Source organism: Schistocerca cancellata, chromosome 8 (genome assembly GCF_023864275.1).
Source record: "Schistocerca cancellata isolate TAMUIC-IGC-003103 chromosome 8, iqSchCanc2.1, whole genome shotgun sequence".
Lineage (NCBI taxonomy): Eukaryota > Metazoa > Arthropoda > Insecta > Orthoptera > Acrididae > Schistocerca > Schistocerca cancellata.
Genome location: NC_064633.1, coordinates 338,068,216 through 338,090,234, shown reverse-complemented (window position 1 = coordinate 338,090,234; position 22,019 = coordinate 338,068,216). Strand labels below are relative to the sequence as shown.

The window sequence follows — 22,019 nt, the reverse complement described above, 5'->3', positions numbered from 1 at the left end:
CTTCGATAATTAATGATCAGTATGTTACATTAGTTCATGTTGAGGACTGGTTACCAACCCCTGCAGCATGCGTCGATCCTCCGCAGGTGTTCCTGCTTATCGTTTCAATTTTTTAGTGTTGGACTTTTCTGATGGAGGACGACTTCCCTCTTAGTGACAGGCGGACATTTTTCTATACTTGACAACGAAACAACCCATAACGAAATTTTGTTGCAATATTTACGTTTATCTCCCATGTAGACGATAAGCATTCCTGACATCCATATCATTGCTGACTTTGTTTTTTAAAATTCACACTATTGCAAATGCTTTTATGTATTTCAAAAACGTCGTCCGTGGCCCAGAAGTGTCATCGAAATTCATTCAACGTTTTGGCTGTATCCTCTCCCCCTTCGAAATCGTCCATTTTGCATTCTCTTTATGCGGTGTCCAAACTGTGCCTCAAATCTTATTTCCTTACTTCGCGAGGAGTGATCTTTAAGGCAGACTGAAAAAAGTATTTACAAATAGGAATTTGCTACTGTGGGATGCATGCTGTGAGTGTTGCAAGTTTCTTCAGGTATTTCATGTCCATATCACTTACATGCGGCGATCAGCCCAGTAAAGTGTAGAGAGAAGAACAGCAAGCCTACCTATACGTTGCGTTAACTGAAGTTTTGTTCTAATAATAGTGGCATATCCGCAAATATGAAGGTTTGCTTTAATGTGGAAAAATTACATTTAAAACATAACGGGATCAATAGTAGAACAAGTACTTTTGAGTGTTTGGCAAAGAGTCTATACCCTATAGAAATATTGCAAAGAGCTGTCAATTGCAGTACATAATCCATAAAAAAATTTGTATCACCCTCTCGGTTTGAAAAATTTGCTTTTGTGAGTAGATCGCGCAGTATTTTCGATCGTGAGCGGAACAAAGCGACTTGTTAACACTGTTCGGTCTGTGAAGATGCCACGTAGGGTTGTCAGATCGGGAAGTGGTCCAGCGAATTTGTGTACACCGAAGTGACGTTATTCCAACGTTTAACCTCTATTATGAGACACACAACACTGAAGAGCTTCCTCTTAAGGAGTCGCCCGCACTCAACAGCACCAGTTGACGACCGCGATCTACGAGTAATGGCTCGTACGTATCCCGAAGAGAATGCAACAGAACTGCGCACTGCCTTTTTGGAGGCATCTGGGATGTATGTGTTAACTCAAGCAGTGTGCAACCGCTCCTGCGTCATCAGTTTTTCCTTTCGGCGCCCGTACAACAACACAAACCTCTCAGCATCGTTGAGCGTGAGAAAGTTGGGCCAAGGAATACTTGGAAAGAAACTCTGATCAATGGTGTCGCGTTCTCTTCACCGTCGAGAGCACCGTTTGTCTAACTTCCGATGATCTTTATTGTCCAGGTACCAATGCACATCTCAAGCAGCAGATCCGTCGGTTCAGCAGGGAGGTAGTAGGTCCGTCAGGTTTTGGTCCTCTTCTCTGAAGCCTCTCATCACTACTGCTACCTTTTCTTCAGTTCTACAATAAACATTTGGGCGACTGTTTCGTCTGTCAGCATGCTAGTGCACCAGCACAACATACCCACCTCGCAAACGGCTTACTCCAGCTGGCAGGAATCATCCGAATGGACATCTCTGCGCTAACCTTTGATATAAACCCGACTGAGCAACCTTAAAACCAGCTGCAACTTGCAGTGTGTCGTCGCAGGAACCCTCGTCCTAGACAGGATGACGTCAAGAGGACCGCCGTGGAAGTGTGGGACGTGCTTTAACAACAACGTCTCGACAACCTTGTGTACAGCAGGCCAGGTGTAACTGAAACATGTTACGAGGTACACCGAACTGACAAAGGTCATGGGATACCTTCCAGTATTGTGTCCGACCTCCTTTTGCCCAGCGTAGTGCGGCAACTAGACGTGGAATTGTCGTTGGAGGTGTCCCCTGCAGAAGTAGTGAGCCATGTTACCTTTGTAGTCGCTTATAATCGCGAAAGTGTTGTCGGCGCAGTATTTAGTGCACGAACTCGCCCCAAGATTATGCCCCATAAATGTTCGATGACATTAATGCCGGACGATGTATAGCCATATCATTCGCTCGAATTGTCCAAAATGTTCTTCAAACCAATCGTGAACAGTTGTGACAAGGCGCATTGTCATCTATAAAACTTCCATCGTTGTATGGGAACATGAAGTCCCTGAATAGCTGCAAATGGTCTCCCCAAGTAGCCGAATGTAACCATTTCTAGGCAATGATCAGTTCTGTTGGACCAGAGGACCCAGTCCATCAGTCCATTCAATGTAAACACAGCCCGCGCCATTATGGAGCCACCACCAGCTTGCATAGTGCTTGCTTCCAACTTGGATGTAGGGCTTTGCAGGGACTTTGTCACTCTTGAACTCTACCATCACAGCTGCTACCGATTGAAGTCGGGACTCATCTGACGAGACCACGGCTTTCCAGTCATCTAGGTGCCAACCGATGTGCTCACGAGCCCAGGAGAGGCGCTGCAGGCGATGTCGTGCTGTTAGCAAAGGGCCGCGCGGGGTAGCCGTGCGGTCTCAGGCGCCTTGACATGGCTAGCGTGGCTACCCCCGTCGGAGGTTCGAGTCCTCCCTCGGGCATGAGTGTGTGTGTGTTGTCCTTAGCCTAAGTTAGTTTAAGTTAGATGAAGTAATGTGTGAGGTTAGGGACCGAAGACCTTAGCAGTTTGGTCCCATAGGAACTTAACACAAATAGTTAGCAAAGCCACTCGCCTCGATCATCTGCTGCCATAGCCCATTAACGGGCCAGATTTCGTCGCACTGCTCTAGTGGATAGATTTGTCGTGCATCTGACACTGATTTCTGCAGTTATTTCGAGGAATGGTGCTTCTCAGTTGTTGTTGTGGTCTTCAGTCCTGAGACTGGTTTGATGCAGCTCTCCATGCTGCTCTATCCTGTGCAAGCTTCATCTCCCAGTACCTACTGCAACCTACGAGGGCAGTTCAATAAGTAATGCAACACATTTTTTTTCTGAAACAGGGGTTGTTTTATTCAGCATTGAAATACACCAGGTTATTCCCCAATCTTTTAGCAACACAACACTATTTTTCAACGTAATCTCCATTCAATGCTACGGCCTCACGCCACCTTGAAATGAGGGCCTGTATGCCTGCACGGTACCATTCCACTGGTCGATGTCGGAGCCAACTCCATTGATTGCCGTTTTGTTTCAGGTTCGAAGTGATGAACCCATGTTTCATCGCCCGTAACAATCTTTGACAAGAAATTGTCACCCTCAGCCACATGACGAGCAAGCAATTCCGCACAGATGGTTCTCCTTTGCTCTTTATGGTGTTCGGTTAGACAACGAGGGACCCAGCGGGAACAAACCTTTGAATATCCCAACTGGTGAACAATTGTGACAGCACTACCAACAGAGATGTCAAGTTGAGCACTGAGTTGTTTGATCGTGATCCGTCGATCATCTCGAACGAGTGTGTTCGCACGCTCCGCCATTGCAGGAGTCACAGCTGTGCACGGCCGGCCCGCACGCGGGAGATCAGACAGTCTTGCTTCACCTTGCGGCGATGATGACACACGCTTTGCCCAATGACTCACCGTGCTTTTGTCCACTGCCAGATCACCGTAGACAGTCTGCAAGCGCCTATGAATATCTGAGATGCCCTGGTTTTCCGCCAAAAGAAACTCGATCACTGCCCGTTGTTTACAACGCACATCCGTTACAGACGCCATTTTAACAGCTCCGTACAGCGCTGCCACCTGTCGGAAGTAAATGAAACTATACGAGACGAAGCGGGAATGTTTGAAAATATTCCACAAGAAATTTCCGGTTTTTTCAACCAAAATTGGCCGAGAAAAAAAATGTGTTGCATTACTTATTGAACTGCCCTCGTACATCCTTCTGAATCTGCTTAGTGTATTCATCTCTTGGTCTCCCTCTACCATTTTTACCCTCCACGCTGCCCTCCAATACTAAATTGGTGATCCCTTGATGCCTCAGAACATGTCCTACCAACCGATCCCTTCTTCTGGTCAAGTTGTGCCATAAACTTCTCCCCAATCCTATTCAATACTTCCTCATTAGTTACGTGAACTACCCATCTTATCTTCAGCATTCTTCTGTAGCACCACATTTCGAAAGCTTCTATTCTCTTCTTGTCCAAACTATTTACCGTCCATGTTTCACTTCCATACATGGCTACACTCCATACAAATACTTTCAGAAATGACTTCCTGACACTTAAATCTATACTCGATGTTAACAAATTTCTCTTCTTCAGAAACGCTTTCCTTGCCATTGCCAGTCTACATTTTATATCCTCTCTACTTCGACCATCATCAGTTATTTTGCTCCCCAAATAGCAAAACTCCTTTACTACTTTGTGTCTCATTTCCTAATCTAATACCCTCATCATCACCCGACTTAATCCTCGTTTTGCTTTTGTTGATGTTCATCTTATATCCTCCTTTCAGTTAGCACTGACAATTCTATGCAAACGCCGCCGCTCTCGGCCGTTAAGTGAAGATCGTCGGCCACTGCGTTGTCCCTGGTGAAAGATAATTCCTGGTATGTGGTATTCTCGGCACACTCTTGATACTGTGGACCTCGGAATATTGAATTCACAATTATTTCGGAAGTGGAGTGTCCCATGCTTCTAGATCCAACTACCACTCCGCGTTCATAATGTATTAACTGCCGTCGTGCGGTAGTAATCACGTCAAAAACCTTTTCACATGAATCACATGAGTACAAATGACATCTCTATAAGTGCATATCGCTATCCAGTCACTTTTGTCACTTCTGTGTATTTGTTCCCACAATGAGTTACTGCCAGTACATATACGATTTTTCACATGGTGATATTAGCATGGTTATTGGACCATGTCGCTTATCGCTTTAGGAATAACTTGCTTCTACATGATACCCCTATGCTCTTTGAACGTGGAAAGTTCACTATCACGTACCAACAAAGTTTTTCACGGCAGATCCGTTGTACAAATTATTGTCGGTGCACGTGTCGCACAAATTCTCTATGAAAATCCGAGCTTTGGACAGTATTTTTTACGTGAGGCAAGCATCTTGATTTGCTTGCAGCTGACTCGATTTCCTGAGATAGGCAATGGTGTTTACTGTCAAAAGCTCTGATTTTCTTAGAGAATTTTTTTTCCAGGACTATTTGAGGGAACACTGGTTGGTAATCGACGCGATATTTACAAGAAAAACTCTCACTTGCTTTTGGTATGCATATTATACAATAGCGAATGCTATAAAATTCAGTGGCCGATTGTACACTGTCCAGTCAAATTGCTGTGACCCCCTATCAAAAGCCTGGATAACCACTTTTTGCGGCGCGAACAGCTGTGAAACGTGAAGGAAGAGGGTCAGTGAAACTCTGGAGGTTCCGAAAGGGATCTGGAGCCATGCCGACTTCAGTGCCGTGGTCAGCTGCGCTAGGTTTCTCGGTTGAGGACCCATGGCGCCAACAGCCCGATCGAGGTGGTCCCATAGTTTTGGTTAGGTTTAAATCCGGGGAGGTTGGTGGTCATGGGAATACTTTAAACTCTTGCTGGTGCTCTTCGAACCGCACACGTGCACTCTGAGCTGTGTGGCACGTTTCGTTGTAGTGCTGGTATATGTCATCGTGCCGAGGAAAAACAAATAGCATACAGTTGCGGCATGAACCATACACTTAATAGGTACTAAAATTACTAAATTAATTTCCAAATGAATAAATGGTTGGTTTTGTAAAACGTGCCCATACGGTTACGTTTCGCAGCTGTAAAGTTGATGTGGGATCCCTTGAGGGAGAGGCTCATGCAGTATCTTTGTACGGTTCTGACGAGTGGGTTTCTGTTATCAAAGGAGCGTGATACGCCCCTTCGCACGATACACGCTACCGTTACACGCTAGAGATAGTGACGCAGTTCCCTGTGCCAACAGTATGTATCACTAAGGAGGGAGATAGAATTCATAGAAAATACTTTCATGAGTCTTTAGATCTATCGAATTCCAAAAGTCAAGGCCCATTTTCTTGCGTGGTTATTATGTTAGTAACCATGGTCATTCATGTCATAAGTGGCGAAACTAATGACAAAACATTTTTCAATAAATAACGCTACTATTGTATAAAGTAATGGTAGTACCAAACCTGTTGTATGAATCGGAATGATGGACACGACCTAGAAAGTACAGAGCTCAAATCGCTGAGATGTGTAACTGCCTACACATCACTTGATAGGAAGAGAAGTGAAGATATAAGGGAAGACACAGTCGTTCTAGCTGGAACAAATGATGATCTACAACCTAGGCTTTACTTGCTTGTGCAAGTAGAAAATGTATTTTCCCGTCTCCCGGCAAGCTTTATATACCCACCACTGCTAGTACTGCCACCTGCTGTGTGCGAGTGGTTATCGCATGTCGACGTCGAACATAGGCGGTAGCATTTTACTCATAAATATGTCCACATAAAAGTGAAAGTGGTGGCATTTGCAGGATGTAAATCAGTTAGAGCCAAAATAATCATTAAAAATGAGGCAATGGAGCGAATTATCAAATTCCTTGGTGTTGGAGCTATGATATTACTCTCTCATGGAATAATGGTGTAAGTACAAACTACAGAAACTTTAGCATCTGTGTGGCACAATCAAACGTCATGTGGAAAATAGCGGAAGAGATACATTGCTTAAACTGTGTAAACTAATGGTAGTACCAAACTTGTTGTATGAATCTGAATGACGGACACGAGTTATCGAAAGGGTAGAAAGTACAGTGCTGATATCCCTGAGAAGTGTCACTGCCTACACATTACTTTATAGGAAGAGAAGTGAAGATATCAGGGAAGAAGTAAACGTATGTAATCTGGCCTGAGAGTTAGTGAAGTTCTGCAACAAAGGGGAAGAGCTTGTAACAAGAATGCAAGAACCCAGAACAAGGAAGTCGCTGTCACAGTATCAACAAAATCGGAGGGGGGGGGGTCTCCCAAAGAAACGAAGTACAGAGCAAAATATTTGGAGACGGAACAAATATGAGATGATGAGAACAACATTTGCAGCCATTCTGTCTCAGTTTCTACACCATGTTAATCATGTAGATAAGAATAAATATTTTCTATTTAAGCAGCTGAATGTATATCTTGCAGTCATCTAAACATTTCATCTGTGATTGTATTAGAGATAATTAAAGATCCGTAAAACAAACAGGCATTGTTTAACTATACATTATTAGTTATTAGACATATACAGTTTCCTGGCAACACGTGTAGGTTAGCTCACTGTTAACAGCTATAGGAAAATGGTTCAAATGGCTCTGAGCACTATGGGACTTAACATCTATGGTCATCAGTCCCCTAGAACTTAGAACTATTTAAACCTAACTAACCTAAGGACAGCACACAACACCCAGCCATCACGAGGCAGAGAAAATCCCCGACCCCGCCGGGAATCGAACCCGGGAACCCGGGCGTGGGAAGCGAGAACGCTACCGCACGACCACGAGATGCGGGCAACAGCTATAGGATTATGATTTATCACTTACGAGTAGAACACGGCAAGTGCCATAACCCGATTTCCCAGAAATTTCGCTCAATGGAAGAGGAGCCAAAATAAGCGAACTCGTGTCTCGGCTGATCCGTAGATACTTGATCCTTTCTGAGAAAACGACGGTCGAAGTTTTCGACTTACTTTATATGCCTTTCAGCGCGTGATATTCTCAGTCGAAATTGTGGCACAGTGGATAGCATCACGGCCTCTCACTTTTGAGCCTGTGTTCATAACCCGGTAATGTTTTATTATTTTATTTTACTTTATTTTTATTTCTTTTTCTACCCACGTCCGTTGGAGGTTGCTACACGAATGTTTCTTATCAAGTTACGGGTTACTAGGGTGATATATTAATTCTAAAATTACAGCCGGGTTTCACTGTAAGTGTCATACATTTATTATGTAATATATGTCTGTATGGTATTTCCATAGATTAAAATCTTTTTAAATTCCCATATACTTATAGTTCATTCATATCCCAGGTCCTATATTAATCCTTTACTTATTCTCCAGGACGTTTCAGTGCATTCCTTGGATGGTACCGATCGTAGAAACAATCGAAACATAGGAATTCGTAAGACCACCGGAATCACGCGAAGCCAGGTTTGCCACAGTGATATCTCTTCGTATGAATCTCACTCTTAGAAAGAAACGTCGTCAATATTGCTGAAGATTTCATGAGTTGACAGTAATTTCGCGGAAAACCATGCATAAAGTATCATTTTACCAAAAACAGGCGCTTGCAATTGATTATTAATCAAGATAACTACAAGAATTTCACCGAAAACAATTTCTGATATTTTCTTATTCATTTACTATCTTTTTTTAAAAATTAATTCAGCAGATACAAATTTTTAGACCAATAAGGAAAACGTTATTTCAGTATACATTGGAAAACATTCGTGCAGTAATATTCTACAGACGTGGGTAGATATGTGAAAAATAAAAATAATAATCGGGCTTCGATCGCGGGGTGCTAAAGTGAGAAGTTGCGACGCTAGCCAATATGCCTTCGTTTCGATTGGGAATATCGCAAGCTAAAAGGCGTGAAAGTACGTCGATATCTTTGACCATCGTCTTCTCAGAAACGTTGGAGTAATTACGGATAAGCTGAGATACTTCTTTGCTTATTCTGGCTCATCTTCCACTGGGCGAAGTTTCTGGGAAATCAGGTTATGGCACTTGCTATGTTCTCCTCGTCAGTTTGATACAGTATCATTGTCCATAGAAGGAAAATCTAAATATTATACCCAGAAACAGTGCATGTCCCATAACAAAATATATACCGTTAACCAATTATCTTGTTTCATACTTCACTGATGTTACCCAGTACGAATAGGTGAAACTCGTGTGGTTGGAAAAAACTAAACGTTCGTTTGTTAAAAACTGATAATGTTCATTCTTATATGTGTATATGGTACACACAAATCTGATACAGTTTAATCGTCGTGATCGTCCACAGTTTTTTTTTAAATTCTGTTGCTGTTAACGACAATAATAATTTCATGTGACTTGGTGGCCTGGTGCGAGTCTTTTCAACTGGACGCAGCTTCGGCGACTTGTGTGTCCCTAACCTTCCTGAGCTATCCAACCGGAGAAAGGGGATCTACTGTTTAATGTGGAGTTCGAACCATCTGTCGTTCTTAGCGACTCTTCCCATCGTTGAGAGATGTAGGCTACGTTAAAGGCAGACTGAAAATCTGCGTGGCCCTACCGAAATTCGATCCCGCGACCTCTCGGATCCCAGGCACGCCGTTTACCAACTTGGCAACAACTAGACCACCAGGCCCGAGGCCCCTGAATATAGGCATTGTTCTAGAACGCTTTGTGAGTGTTCGGCAATAAATATTTGTACGGTGGTTGGTTACTTCGTGGATGTACTTCCCCTCCTTTCCTGTTCCAGTCGCGAATGGTGCACGGGAACAAGCCTCCGTGTGAACTCGAATCTGTAATGTTACTTTCACGGTCTTTCCGCGAGATATATGCAGGAGGAAGCAATACGTTAGTGGTCTCGCCCAGGAACGTACGCTCTCGGAACTGCAGCAGTAAACCACTTCTTAAGTATGCCTCTCCTGTAGCGTCTGCCTCTTGAGTTGGGCGAGTGATTACCATAGCGACGCTTACGCGTTTACTAAAAGAGAACGTGAGAACGTGACAAAACGCTCTGCTTTTTTTTTTCTCTCTCTATTGCCTTGATCAGTCCTACGTGGTTCCGGGACAAGGCTGAGGTGCGACAAACAAGTATCGGCCGAATGAAGTGTTTTTTTTTTTTTTTTTTAAAGAGACAGCTTTTTCTTGGGTGGACTACACTTCCTGAGGATCCTTGGAATGAATGTAGTCGTTCCATTTTATTTTTCTCCGCGCATACACGCTCGGATATTTAATGAGCGACTGTTTCCAGCTGTTTTTCAGTAATCAAAGGAATAACAAGCTTTGCAACTGTTAATGCACAAATGTTATATTTGTCTTGGTTGACGGTCAGGTGCCAATCCCTGCACCAGATGTCGATTCTCTGCAGGTCTTCCTGCGTGACGCCATAGTGCACTATTACTGAGCGTTACAACTTCTCCGCACACAACAGCATCATCTTCGAACAAGCTTATAGAGCTTCAAATATTGTCCACTATGTCATTCGTATACATATTCAGAACCGTAACGGTCATAAAATACTCTTGGGGCTATGTCCGAAGGGAGCTTAGGTACAAAGCTTCGTCTTCACTAAGAATAATATGCTGCGTTCCATTTGCCAAGTACTCCTAAATATAATGACGAATTTGGCCAGATGTTTCGCGAGCTTCTATCAAACGTCTTCCGGAAACTGACAGTATGTTACGAGAGTGAGTCAAATGAAAACCTTAAATTTGTAATAACAAATCGAAATTTCGCGCCGTTATCCTGTAAGTTGGTAAGCGTGCTACAAACAGCGTGCAGAATGGCCTGTAGGTGGCAGCATAGTGCAGATGCACACATACCGTCGCAGTATCAATATAAAGATCACCGCCACACTTGCGACTTGCACCAGGGAAGAACAGCGTTCTGTTATTCGGTTTTTGCGTAGTGAAGGTGTGAAACCTATTGAAATTCATCGACGAATGAAGATTCAGTACGATGATGCATGTTTGTCACTGCAGCGAGTCTACGAATGGAGTAGGAAGTTCGGAAATGTGTGACTTCAGTGGAAGATGCTCCTCGTCCATGTCAGGCACAACGAGTTGTGACTCCACAGAACATTGCAGCAGATGAAGCCAAAGTGAAGGAAAACCGCCGAGTGACACTGAATGACATTGCAGCATGTTTACAGATTAGTCACGGATCAGCACACCACATTGTGCATGGTGTGCTCCAGTTTCACAAAGTGTCTGCAAGATGGGTGCCACGATAGCTGACTCCTGAAATGAGAGAACGACGTGTTGATGCTTCTTCGGCGCTTTGAACGAGAAGGTGATGGCATTCTTGCAAGAATCGTTACCGGGGGACAAACCTGGGTTCACTTCCACCAACCGGAAAGAAAGAGAGCGAGCAAGGAATGGCGCCGTTTCTCATCACCAAAACCAAAGAAGTTTCGAACAGAACTATCAGCAGGGAAGGCTATGCTGACTCTCTTTTGGGAAGGAAAAGGCGTCGTTTTGGATCATTACCTGCTTAGAGGGACCATTGTCACCAGTGCATCATACAGAGATCTCCTAAAAAATCATCTGCGGCCTGCAATCAAATTAAAGCGACATGGATTGCTGTCAGCAGGTGTCCTTTTGCAAACAGACCTGCATTTTGAGTGTCTGCCTCATCCACCATACTCACCAGACCTTGCCCCAAGTGATTACCATATGTTTGGACCACTGAAAGACGCAATGGGAGGAAAGATCTTCCGTACGCCACGTGGTGCGTGAGTGGTTGCGCGGACTACCAAAAGAATTTTTTTTCTAAAGGAATTTATGCACTTTGTAAGCACTGGAGGACTTGCATTGAGCGTGGGGGACACTGAAAAGTGATACAGCTTTGTACCACTTGTGCACAATAAATAATATTTTAAAAAATTAAGGTTTTCATTTGACTCACCCTCGTATTTCCGTCCATGTATAGAGCGTGGTATAGTTTTTGTCACGCCGTTAACAGTAAGAGGTATTAATTATTAGTGAAAACCAGCTGAATTATTATACATTCATTGTGACACGACCGGTTTCGTTTCTTTGAACATCTTCAGGTTACCTGAGTTAAACAGAACAGGAAAGTGTGCTAAAGCTACGGCGTCTTAAACACTTACACTGATTACATCCTTACCTCATTGAGCCCTGCTTAAGTCAACATATAAATGGTCTGGTTGCCGCATGTAATGTTAAAGACCAAATCAAAGAACACTGATCGTAAAAATTCTGCCGACCGCTTGGTGTAATTATGACGAGGAGACACGGCTTGCTGCGTAAAAAAAAAAAAAAAAAGCTGCCTAGGCAGAGCCACTCCACGACGAGAGTAAACATGTAAACGTAGTATTTGGCCGTTTTCAAGTATGATAGTCAACTGTGGGATCATCATCGTTACAAGTAACGACAAAACTTTAAGTACAGAACTAATGTGAAAGAGTGTACAACTACTGCAAGCAATTCAAAAGTAGAACCGAACGAAAGTTAACCACACAATTATGCACAATAACGAGGGAACAGGCGACAGTGCTTACACCAAAGTACATCGTCATTTGAGAACTGTGACATTAAATGAATAGTTATGAAGTTAGAGGTATCACTCGTGTTGTAGGGCCAGCGACGGGGGGATGTACCAGACGCCGCCACCGCCGCCCAAGTCGCTGCCGGACAGCTTCCTGTCTGCTGAGGAGGGCGACCGGATCAGCGTGTCTTCGTCCAGCAGCCTCTACATGCCCATGTGCGGCTCCGGCGGCGGACACGCCAAGGTCTCGGTGAGTACCGGCTGCAGCGGCACATTTCGCGTTACGTCAAACTGATGCCATGAATTTTAGGAGTCATGGACGAAGTGTGTTAAGACACAGATGGTGTTTATTTTACGAGGGGAAGTTCAATAACTGATGCAAAACTTTTTTCCGTGCAGTTTGGGTTGAAAAAATCTTTTGTGGGACACCGTGGAATATTCGCGCTTTAGCCCCTATAGTTCCATGAAGTTTCGATATGTGATGGCGCTATATGTAACCTTAAAAATACCACCTTTAATGGTGCTGCTTTCCAAGCAGAGAGCATCGCAGATATTCGTAGGCGTTTGCAATGTCTACGGAGATATGGCAGTGAAAGAAAACACGGTGAGTTGTTAGGCGAGGCGTCTGTCATCATCGCAACAGGGTCGCGAAAACCTGTCCGATCTCGCGCGTGCCGACCGGCCGCACGCAGCTGTGACTTTTACAGTGTTGGAACGTGCGGACAGTCTCATTCGAGGTGATTAAAGGGTCACAAACATCTCGCTGCACAACAGGACATAGTAGTGTTGACTCATTCCTCCACTACTTGCGGTTATCAAAGGTTTGTGCCCACTGGGTTACTCGGCACCTAACAGAAGACTATGAAGAGCAACGAAGGACCATCTGTACGGAATTGCTTGCGCATTACGTGACTGATCGCGACTAATTTTTGTCGAACATCGTCACAGATTATGAAAAATGGTGTGATCGCTTCCAACCGGTAACAAAACGGCTGTACATGGAGTACCTCCACATCACACCCGAAGAGAAAGTTCAAAGATGCACCCTCAACCGGTAAAATCATGGGGACAGTCTTCTGCGACTCTGAATGGGTTATTCTGTTTGATGTTCTCCCTCATGGTGCAACGATCAACTCTGATGCGTATTGTGCTACCTCAGGAAATTGAAGAAAGGGCTTCAGCGTGTTCGTCGCCGCAAAATTGCAAACGAACTTCTCCTTTTCCATGACGATGCAAGGCCTCACACAAGTCTGCACACCCGGGAAGAGCTCACAAAACTTCATTGGACGGTTCTTCCTCATCCACCCTACAGCCCGTATCTCGCACCTCGCCTACTTCCGTATCTCGCATCTCGCCTACTTCCGTTTGCCTAACGAAGGGTACCAATCCATGGGAAGCAACACGTGGATGATGGGGAGGTTATTGATGCAGCAAGACGTTGGCTCCGACATCGACCAGTAGAGTGGTACCATGTGGGTATACAGGCCCTCCGAGTAAGGTGGTGTAAGGGCGTCGCATTGAACGGAGATTATGTTGCTAAATAGGATTTCGTAAACAAAAGAGTGGGGGATAATATGGTGTACTGGAATCGTGAATTTAACCAACCTGTTTTCAGAAAAAAGTTCTGTATTACTTATTGAAATCCCTAGTATAAATAGCAGCAGTTGAGTTTCCTATAATGAAGTACAAACATTCAGACAGCTCTTCGTAAGATTTCAAAGTGGTGCAAAGATTTCAACTTACATTTCTTTCAAAAATGCAAAATTTTCTACTTCGCAAAAATAGAATAAACGTGGTACCCTCCGATTCCAGTATGGGCAAATGACAGTTACAGTCGCTCAGTTCTTACAAACATCAGGTTATAACAATTTATCGTGATATGAAATGGAGCGATCACATAGGCTCAGTAGGAGATAAAGCAGATGGCAGCCTCGGTTCATTGGCAGAAAACTAGGGAAATTGAATCAGTGTACAAAGGAGATTGCTTACAAAACATTCCGAATGGTCACATGTTTGTTTGATCCGTGGTAGAGCGTCACGGAGTTGCCGGAAGGACGGAACTAATAAAAGCTGTATGATATACACAAACTATCCCTTAAAAACCTGCTTAGTAAGTTTCAGGAACCAACTTAAGTATTGAATCTAACAGTATACTACAATTCCCTACGTATCGCTCCGGTAGGGATCGCTATGATATGGTTAGATTAAATACGACGCATGTTCAGGAATTATGATTACTAGATTTCCATATTTGTCTAGAGAAAGTGTACTAGAAAAAAAAATTACAGGGTATTGTTGATACAGTTGTTTACGGTTTTTCCACATATCTCCATCCCGTTCACTGCAAGTAGTGAGCTGTGGCACAAACTTCTTTATGTCCTCCTCGAAGAACTCTACCGCCAGCTCCTTCCCCCACTTCTGAACCATTGTCTGCTTCTGCTCGTCGGTTGTAAATTTAATTCCACCATTGTGTGCCTTCAGGGAGGCGCAAAGATGATAATGTTAAGGCGCCAAGTTGGGTGAGTACGGGAAGGGGATTCAAAACATCACAACCAAATGAGTCCATAAACTCCTCCTTGGCTAAGGCTGTGCAAAAAGCACGCTCCTGTGGTCAGCATTCCCCTCATTTTGTTTTGAATGCTTCTTTTGATTTTTTTAGGGTCTTACAATATGGATGTGCACTGATGATCTCCCCCTGAGGCAGAAATTCGACCAAAATGATGTCTTTGCCGATCCAAAACACTAAGGTCCAGATTTTTTGCCCGAAATTGTGGTTTTGAATATTTCGGCAGATAGGGAATTGTGTGACGCCACTGTGACGTCTGTCGTTTTGCATCAGGTGTATAATGAGGCGCCCACGTTTCATCACCTGTCACCGTACGTAGACCCCAGAAAACCCTCATCTTCCAATTCAAGTCGCTCAAGAAACTCCTGGATGCTACTGACCAGATTTTTCGCGTGTTGCTCTATCGGCTGTTTTCAATCCTATCTTGTGCACAGTTTCCGGTATCCCAGCGTTTCTGTGATAGTCTTGTGTAAGAGAGTTCTGGAGAGTTGTGGAAATGTCGCAGAAATTTCATCCACTGCAGACGACGGGCTCGTTGTAGCCAGAGTAATTTACTTTCTGGACTTGTCTCATACAGACCACACAGAGGCGTTTAAACAGTCGTTCGTGGAACGGGAACGGGAAGAAGCCCTGATAAGTGATAAAATGGGAAGTATCATCTGTCTTGCACTTCAGTGATCTGCAGAGTATGGATGTACAATTCCTTTGTCGTACCAGCAATATTAACTCAGTTCCAGTCAAACAAGAGTATACTATTACGTTGCCGATCCCCAAAGTTGATTTGGATCGGGGAGGCAAATGGCCAACATGAAGACACGTCTATTGGTGCAGTGGTGTGCTTACCCCTTTTCATATACCACAGACGTTCGACCAGTAAATATTTGTAATTAAAATTTATTCTTGAAATTCAACTTAACTATAATAGCTACAGGCGATTTATGAAAACATGTGCCTGGCTAGGACTCGAACCCGGATTTTCCGCTTATCGCGAGCGGTCGTCTTACCATTTAGGCACAAATTTTCGTATGTCGCTTTAGGTAGTGTGGTGTTTCTCTTGTTGTGGGCTGACTTTTAACTGATCGATATCTTGCGAGATGCCAGGTCCATACTCGTTCCCACGTAATAACAGTACCTGTTTTTCCGGATTTCCCGGTCGCCCTCTTGTTTTCTCATGATGATGTGGTCCTGCTATGCAGTACCGCGTATTTAACCGCCGATTTCGTTTCTGATTGCAGAGGGGCGTGGCTATAAGAGAGCTTCTATCTTCAAATAATTCACTACGAAATCACAAAGCATTGTTTCCATAATTCTCTTATTTTTAAATAAATTATCCCTTCTCAACAACTGATAATTAACAAAACTTTTCAGACATGTTCATACATGGTGCTTCAGTACTTCACCAAAGCCGTAAGTTAGCCAGATGTAGGATCTGTATAACACCATTCATTATTCTTTAGTGCTTGACCATTGCCATCATTACACTTTCTTCTTTGGAGTCCACAGAAGTCCCAAAGCAGTACTCCAAAGCACAGGCCACCCCTCAATGGCCAGTCCAATTTACGCATCCGCTGTCGCATTCTGCGCTGTGCCCGAATTTTTCTTTCTCGTTTCTGCACATAAATTCCAACAAATCAATGCACAGTAGCTGCTCTTTACTGTACTACCAATTAAAGTTACGTTTTTCACACGCATATCTTTCATAGGTCTAATAAAAGGAAAGTGAGACACGTTGCTATGCTTTATAGCAACATGTACCATTACAGTAGTAGGTCCTTACCTATTACCGGTAATCTAAATGTCAGGAATAAGTTTCACTATTTGGAACAATGGTTCGTCATCACATATAAATATTTATAGCCGTTGCGCTGGGTAGCCGTGCGGTCTAAGACGTCTTGTCAAGGTTCGCGCAGCTCCCCCCGTCGGAAGTTCGAGTCCTCCCTCGGGCTTGGGAGTTTGTGTTGTCCTTAGTGTACGTTAGATTAAGTAGTGTGTAAGCCTACGGATGGATGACCTCAGCAGTTTGGTCCCATAGTCCTCACCACAAATTTCAATTTTCAAATACTTATAATTAAATCTGGATTTCTGAACTAAGTAAGGCCAAGGCTGAGATTTATTTTAGAGAAAAACACACAGTGCCTATCTGTCATAGTACAATCAATATTTGATTCAATTTATTATTCCTGTATTTTGAACCAACAATCTATCCTAGCTCATTAAAAATTCACATAACGTCCTAACTGCGGTCACCACTTTTGTCCTACCGTATAAAATAATAAATTTTGTACCCTCTGCAGTCGTTTGCTACTGTTACCAGCAACATTAACACCCGTGACTAGGCTTACCCGTAGACGAGATCAGTCGTCTACATCTGTACCTTACGACGTATGGCGGAAGGTACTTCTGCTTTCCCGTTCCGTTCAAGAATGGTGCGTGGGAGGAGTGATCGTCGGTACCCGTTCGCATTTTCAGATGGTTCAAATGGCTCTGAGCACTATGGGACTTAACATCTGAGGTCATCAGTCCCCTAGAACTTAGAACTAATTAAACCTAACTAACCTAAGGACATCACACACATCCATGCCCGAGGCAGGATTCGAACCTGCGACCGTAGCGGTTGCGCGGTTCCAGACTGATGCGCCTAGAACCGCAAGGCCACTGTGGCCGGCTTCGCATTTTCGCGCTACTGTTATTTTGCGAAATGTATGTGGACGAAAGTAACATATACCCCCAACTCTTCCCAGAAGTTAATCACTCGTGATTCCAATAGCAAACCTCTCCGTGTTGTACAACGACTATCTTGTAGCGTCCGCCCGTGGAGTTCGTTGAACATCTCCATAATGCACTCGCGCCGGCTACACAACCCTGTGACGAAACACGCCGCTGATCTTCGGATATAGTCTTTCTCTTCTATTAATCCAGTGTGTTAAGGATCCAAATCTAATGAGGAAGACCCAAGAAACGGTCGAACAAGTATTTTGTAAGTCGCATCTTTCTTGTATGAATTACGGTACATTTCCTTAATATTCTTCCTACGAAACTCAGCCTCTCATCTGCTTTTCGTCGTTCTAGTTTATGTCGTCATTCCACTTTAAGTCGCTCATGATGGTTGTTCGTTGAGACACTCTAAGACAAAATGAAAAGACACACCACGGTGGAACTATCCGAATGGGACGGAAATCGACAGATGTGACTTACGTGTAAAGTCAAACAAAGGATTACAGTTTCAGAAAATTTATTCATGAGAACGAGCTTCATAAATTAATCGAATCGGTAACACGTTGGTCCACTACTGGCCCTTATGGAAGCAGTTATTCGGCTTGTCATTGATTGATAGAGTTGTTGGATATTCTCCTGAGGGATATCGTGCCAAATCCCATCCGTTTGGCGCATTAGATCGTCAGAATCCCCAGCTCGTTGGAAGGCTTGCCCTTTGTGCCTCAAACGTTCTCAGTTGGGGAGAGACCTGCCGACCTTGCTGGCCAAGATAGGTTTGGCAAACACGAAGACAAGCAGTAGAAATTCTCGTTGTATGGTGGCGGGTGTTAGCTTGCTGGAATGTAAGCCTGGAATAGCTTGCCGTGAAGGCAACAAAACGGGGCGTAGAATATCGTCTTCGTCCCACTGTGCTGTAAGGGTGCAGCGGATGACAACCAAAGCGGTCCTCGTATGCAATGAAATGGCATCCCAGACCTTCGCTCCTGGTTGTTGGATTGTAAGTATGGTGAAAGTCGGGTAAATATCCCACCACTGTCCGAGGCATCCCCAGACATGTCTTCGCTGGTCATTAGGACCTAGAATCTCATTGACTGGAGTAGAATTGTGTTCAGTGATGAGGCCCTCTTCGAAATGAGCCCCGACGAACAGGGAAAACGTGTCTAAAGACACTGCCCATACCGGTGGGAAACAGACCTGTCGGCCGCCATACGGCGCGATAACGAGGATTGACGCTCTAGGGCCCATTTCAGTTCATAGCAGGACCTCTTCGGTTGTCATCCGCAGCACCCTTACAGTACAGCGATAAGTCGACGGTGTCCTGCGCCCCGTTTTTGTTCCCTTAGAGGCAAGCTATGCAGGGCTTACATTAGTTTCTACTGCTTGTATTCGTGGTTGCTCTACGTTGGCCAGCAAGGTCGCCAGGTCTCTCCCCAATCTAGAACGCTTGAACCATTATCGGCACCTGCCCTCCAACTAGCTCGGGATTTTGATGATCTACCGCGCCAGTTGGACAGAATTTGACATATCCCTCAGTAGGACAAAAACTCTGTCACTCAGTGTTTGCGTAAGGGCCTAAGGTGGGCCAACGCGTTATTGACTTGCTCAATTTATGAAGGCCTTTCTCTTGACTAAATCATCCTGTTTCTCTGAAACTGTAATCATTTGTTTGTCAGTACGTATACGTCACATTAACGATTTCCGTCACATCCAGATAATTCCATCGTGGTGCGTCGTTTATTTTGCCGTAGTGTATTTTGCGGTAATTACTGTTTCCAGGTATTTGTCAACAGTGGTGTAAAACTGCAGTATTTCAGGAAAGATGTTACATTACCTTTCAGTGAGTTCGCAAGAATTACATCCACAGGAGTAATGGTAGATTATTACCGTTCTTCTTTGTTAAGCTATGTTCCAAAATCCAAGTCTCCCAAGAATAGCTAATTAGCACCTCCATCTATCTGAACATAGCGCTGAAGAACGAAAATGTATCACAACTTAAGACAAATGAATGGCGATTAATATCGTTACAATATATTTGTGCATGAACACTAATCGCGACTCTCAAGATTGATGATTTTTTTTTTCGTCTATCTTTTCTGCTGCTTGATATGGAACATTATGTTCACGGATTCTCGGCACGGTTCCTAGATCTCATCCCCCTATGGATTACGTAGTAGCGAAACTCCACCGCTCTCGGCAGCTCAGTCGTTAGCAGCCATTTACGCACAAGAGGCAATCCACGAATGCAGTTGCTGCATTGAGTACAAATTCGTCTTTCATTAAACTATAAAAAGACAAAAAATCCTTTTATCTCTTTAACTGCTTGCATAACTGTGGAGTCACATTACGAGTAAACAATGCCTCAAAACCGATCGTCACACGGCGTCGTCTACGGTGTTCTAAAAATTCCAAAACTACTTGCACACTGCGAGGGGCGTTCTTGAAGATCTGCTTCTATATCTACTTACATACTCCACAAGCCACTGTACGATCAAAGGCGGAGGGTACATCCTGCCAGTATTGTCGATTCCCTTTTCCATTCCATTCGCGTGTTGACATACGGAAAAATTACTGTCCATGTGCCTCTGTCCGCGCCGTAATCTTTGTTAATTAATTTTCATGATACCTACGTAGTATATACTTATGCAGTGGTGGCAGCGGAATGGTCATAGTCTTCTTCCAGTACACTATATTGTAATCAATCCAAGCATGGTAAACTGTATTCTTAAAAGTATCATTGACTGTTTTCTGCGAATGGTCTCACCCTCAGTTTTAAAAAGACACAACAAATTCAGTACTGCATTTGTGGAGATACTACACCAGTAATCAGTGTAAGACATGGTGAGGAAATAAACGACTTCAAACTTATATATTCATATTTATAAGAGTTTGAATTGGAAACAGGACATATTGTAATTCCTAAAACAACTTAGTTCGACCACATTTGCGCTTACAATCTTTGAAAATCTTGGAGAGAGACATATCAGGATATTGATACGTTTTGCATATTTTCATTCACTAATGTCATATGGAATGATGTTCTGAGGTAACTTATATTTAACAAAGATAGTCTGCATTGTGCAAAAACGTGCTTTAAGAATAACATGTGTTGCTCACCCACGATCATTTTTAGATATTTGTTTAAGGCATTGGTAGTTCTGACCACTGCCTCATAGTATATTTACTCCTTCATGAAGTTTGTTGTAAATAATCCACCGCAGTTCAAAAGAAACATAGATGTACGTAATTACAATACCAGAAGGAAAAATGACATTCATTATTCCGCATTAAGATTGTGCTAAAGACAAAAAGGGGCGCACAGTGCTGCAATTAACCGGCGATGTAAAATGTCTGATAAACAGCAATGTGAAATTTGAAAATAAACTGAAGAAGTTTCTCCTTGACAACTCCTTCTATTCCATAGAAGAATTTCTATTACTGGAATGTCTAAAATATGGTGGTTAGGAATTAGAAACTAACCGAGCATATCTGTTACACGTTCGTATCTGCTATACCGACCTATTACGATCCTAATAGCGCGCCTTGAATTCGTTCCATGTCTGTTGTCATTCCTACTAGATAAGAACTTCAACACTGGATCAGAGCTCTAGAATAGATCGCACCAGCATTTTGTTATCGATTTCTGAACAGATGCATTGCTTTTTGGTAGAACATTTCCAAAAAAACCTGTGTATTGTACCCTCCTTCCCAAATGACTGCTTTTACCTAACACAGCCGGCACGGTAGCTCAGCGTGTTCGGTCAGAGGGTTAGCAGCCCTCTGTAATAAAAAAAACTGAGCTAATCGATCAACAACGAACTTAAACGGATGTCTTACGACGTCCGCCCCGAGCAGATCCAACGAACAAAAGCGAACAAAATGAGATTAAAAAAAAATCTTATATCATATTGTTCCTTAGTATTGCCCAATATACGTGTATGTTGTGACATGCTCAAGACGTTAAACACAAATTTTGTAATCAGACACGGTCTGTTACAGTCTCTTTATTATAGGCATTATCTTGCTTTTATCCACATTGAAAGAGAGCTGTCATTCAGTACAACAAATGGAATGTTTTCCAAATCTTCTTTCACTCCCATACGATCGCCCATGACGCCGCTTTCTTGCAAGAAACAACGACTTCAGGAAACAATTTAGTAGTGCTTGAGATCCAATCTACTAAGTAATTTCTGTATATTGGGAAAATTAGAGGTCCTCTTACGCTTGCTTGGAGAAAACGCGATAGTAATTTCATTTATGTTGAACATTCGCCATCTGGTATAATGCAGCGTCTTCTATTAGTCAGATGCAGCGTAGTCATCAAGTCCCAAGCCATTTTCAAAGAATAATGGAAGCATTTGTATGATGCACACGTATATTTTATTGTCGATGTATATATTTTCATCGCACTTCAGCATTGTCTCCGACCATTTCGAAGCATTACTCGCATCGTTGAAGAGCAGACCTGAATACGTTCTCAAGCATAATTTGTGAAATAGCCGACGCTGCATCCTCGATTGGAGCACTTAGAACATGAAATTCGTATAC

The 22,019-nt window shown here is 43.4% G+C and overlaps 1 protein-coding gene across 1 annotated transcript in view; it reads left to right on the top strand.

Annotated features, from left to right (window-relative positions):
• The window catches only part of LOC126095556 (ankyrin repeat and SAM domain-containing protein 1A-like), a 452,630-nt gene that overhangs the window by 412,005 nt on the left and 18,606 nt on the right, over positions 1 to 22,019 (top strand). Inside the window, exon 8 of the mRNA XM_049910334.1 lies at positions 12,284 to 12,443. Within this exon, the coding sequence (XP_049766291.1) occupies positions 12,284 to 12,443 (160 nt within the window). The remainder of the gene's footprint in view (positions 1 to 12,283; positions 12,444 to 22,019) is intronic.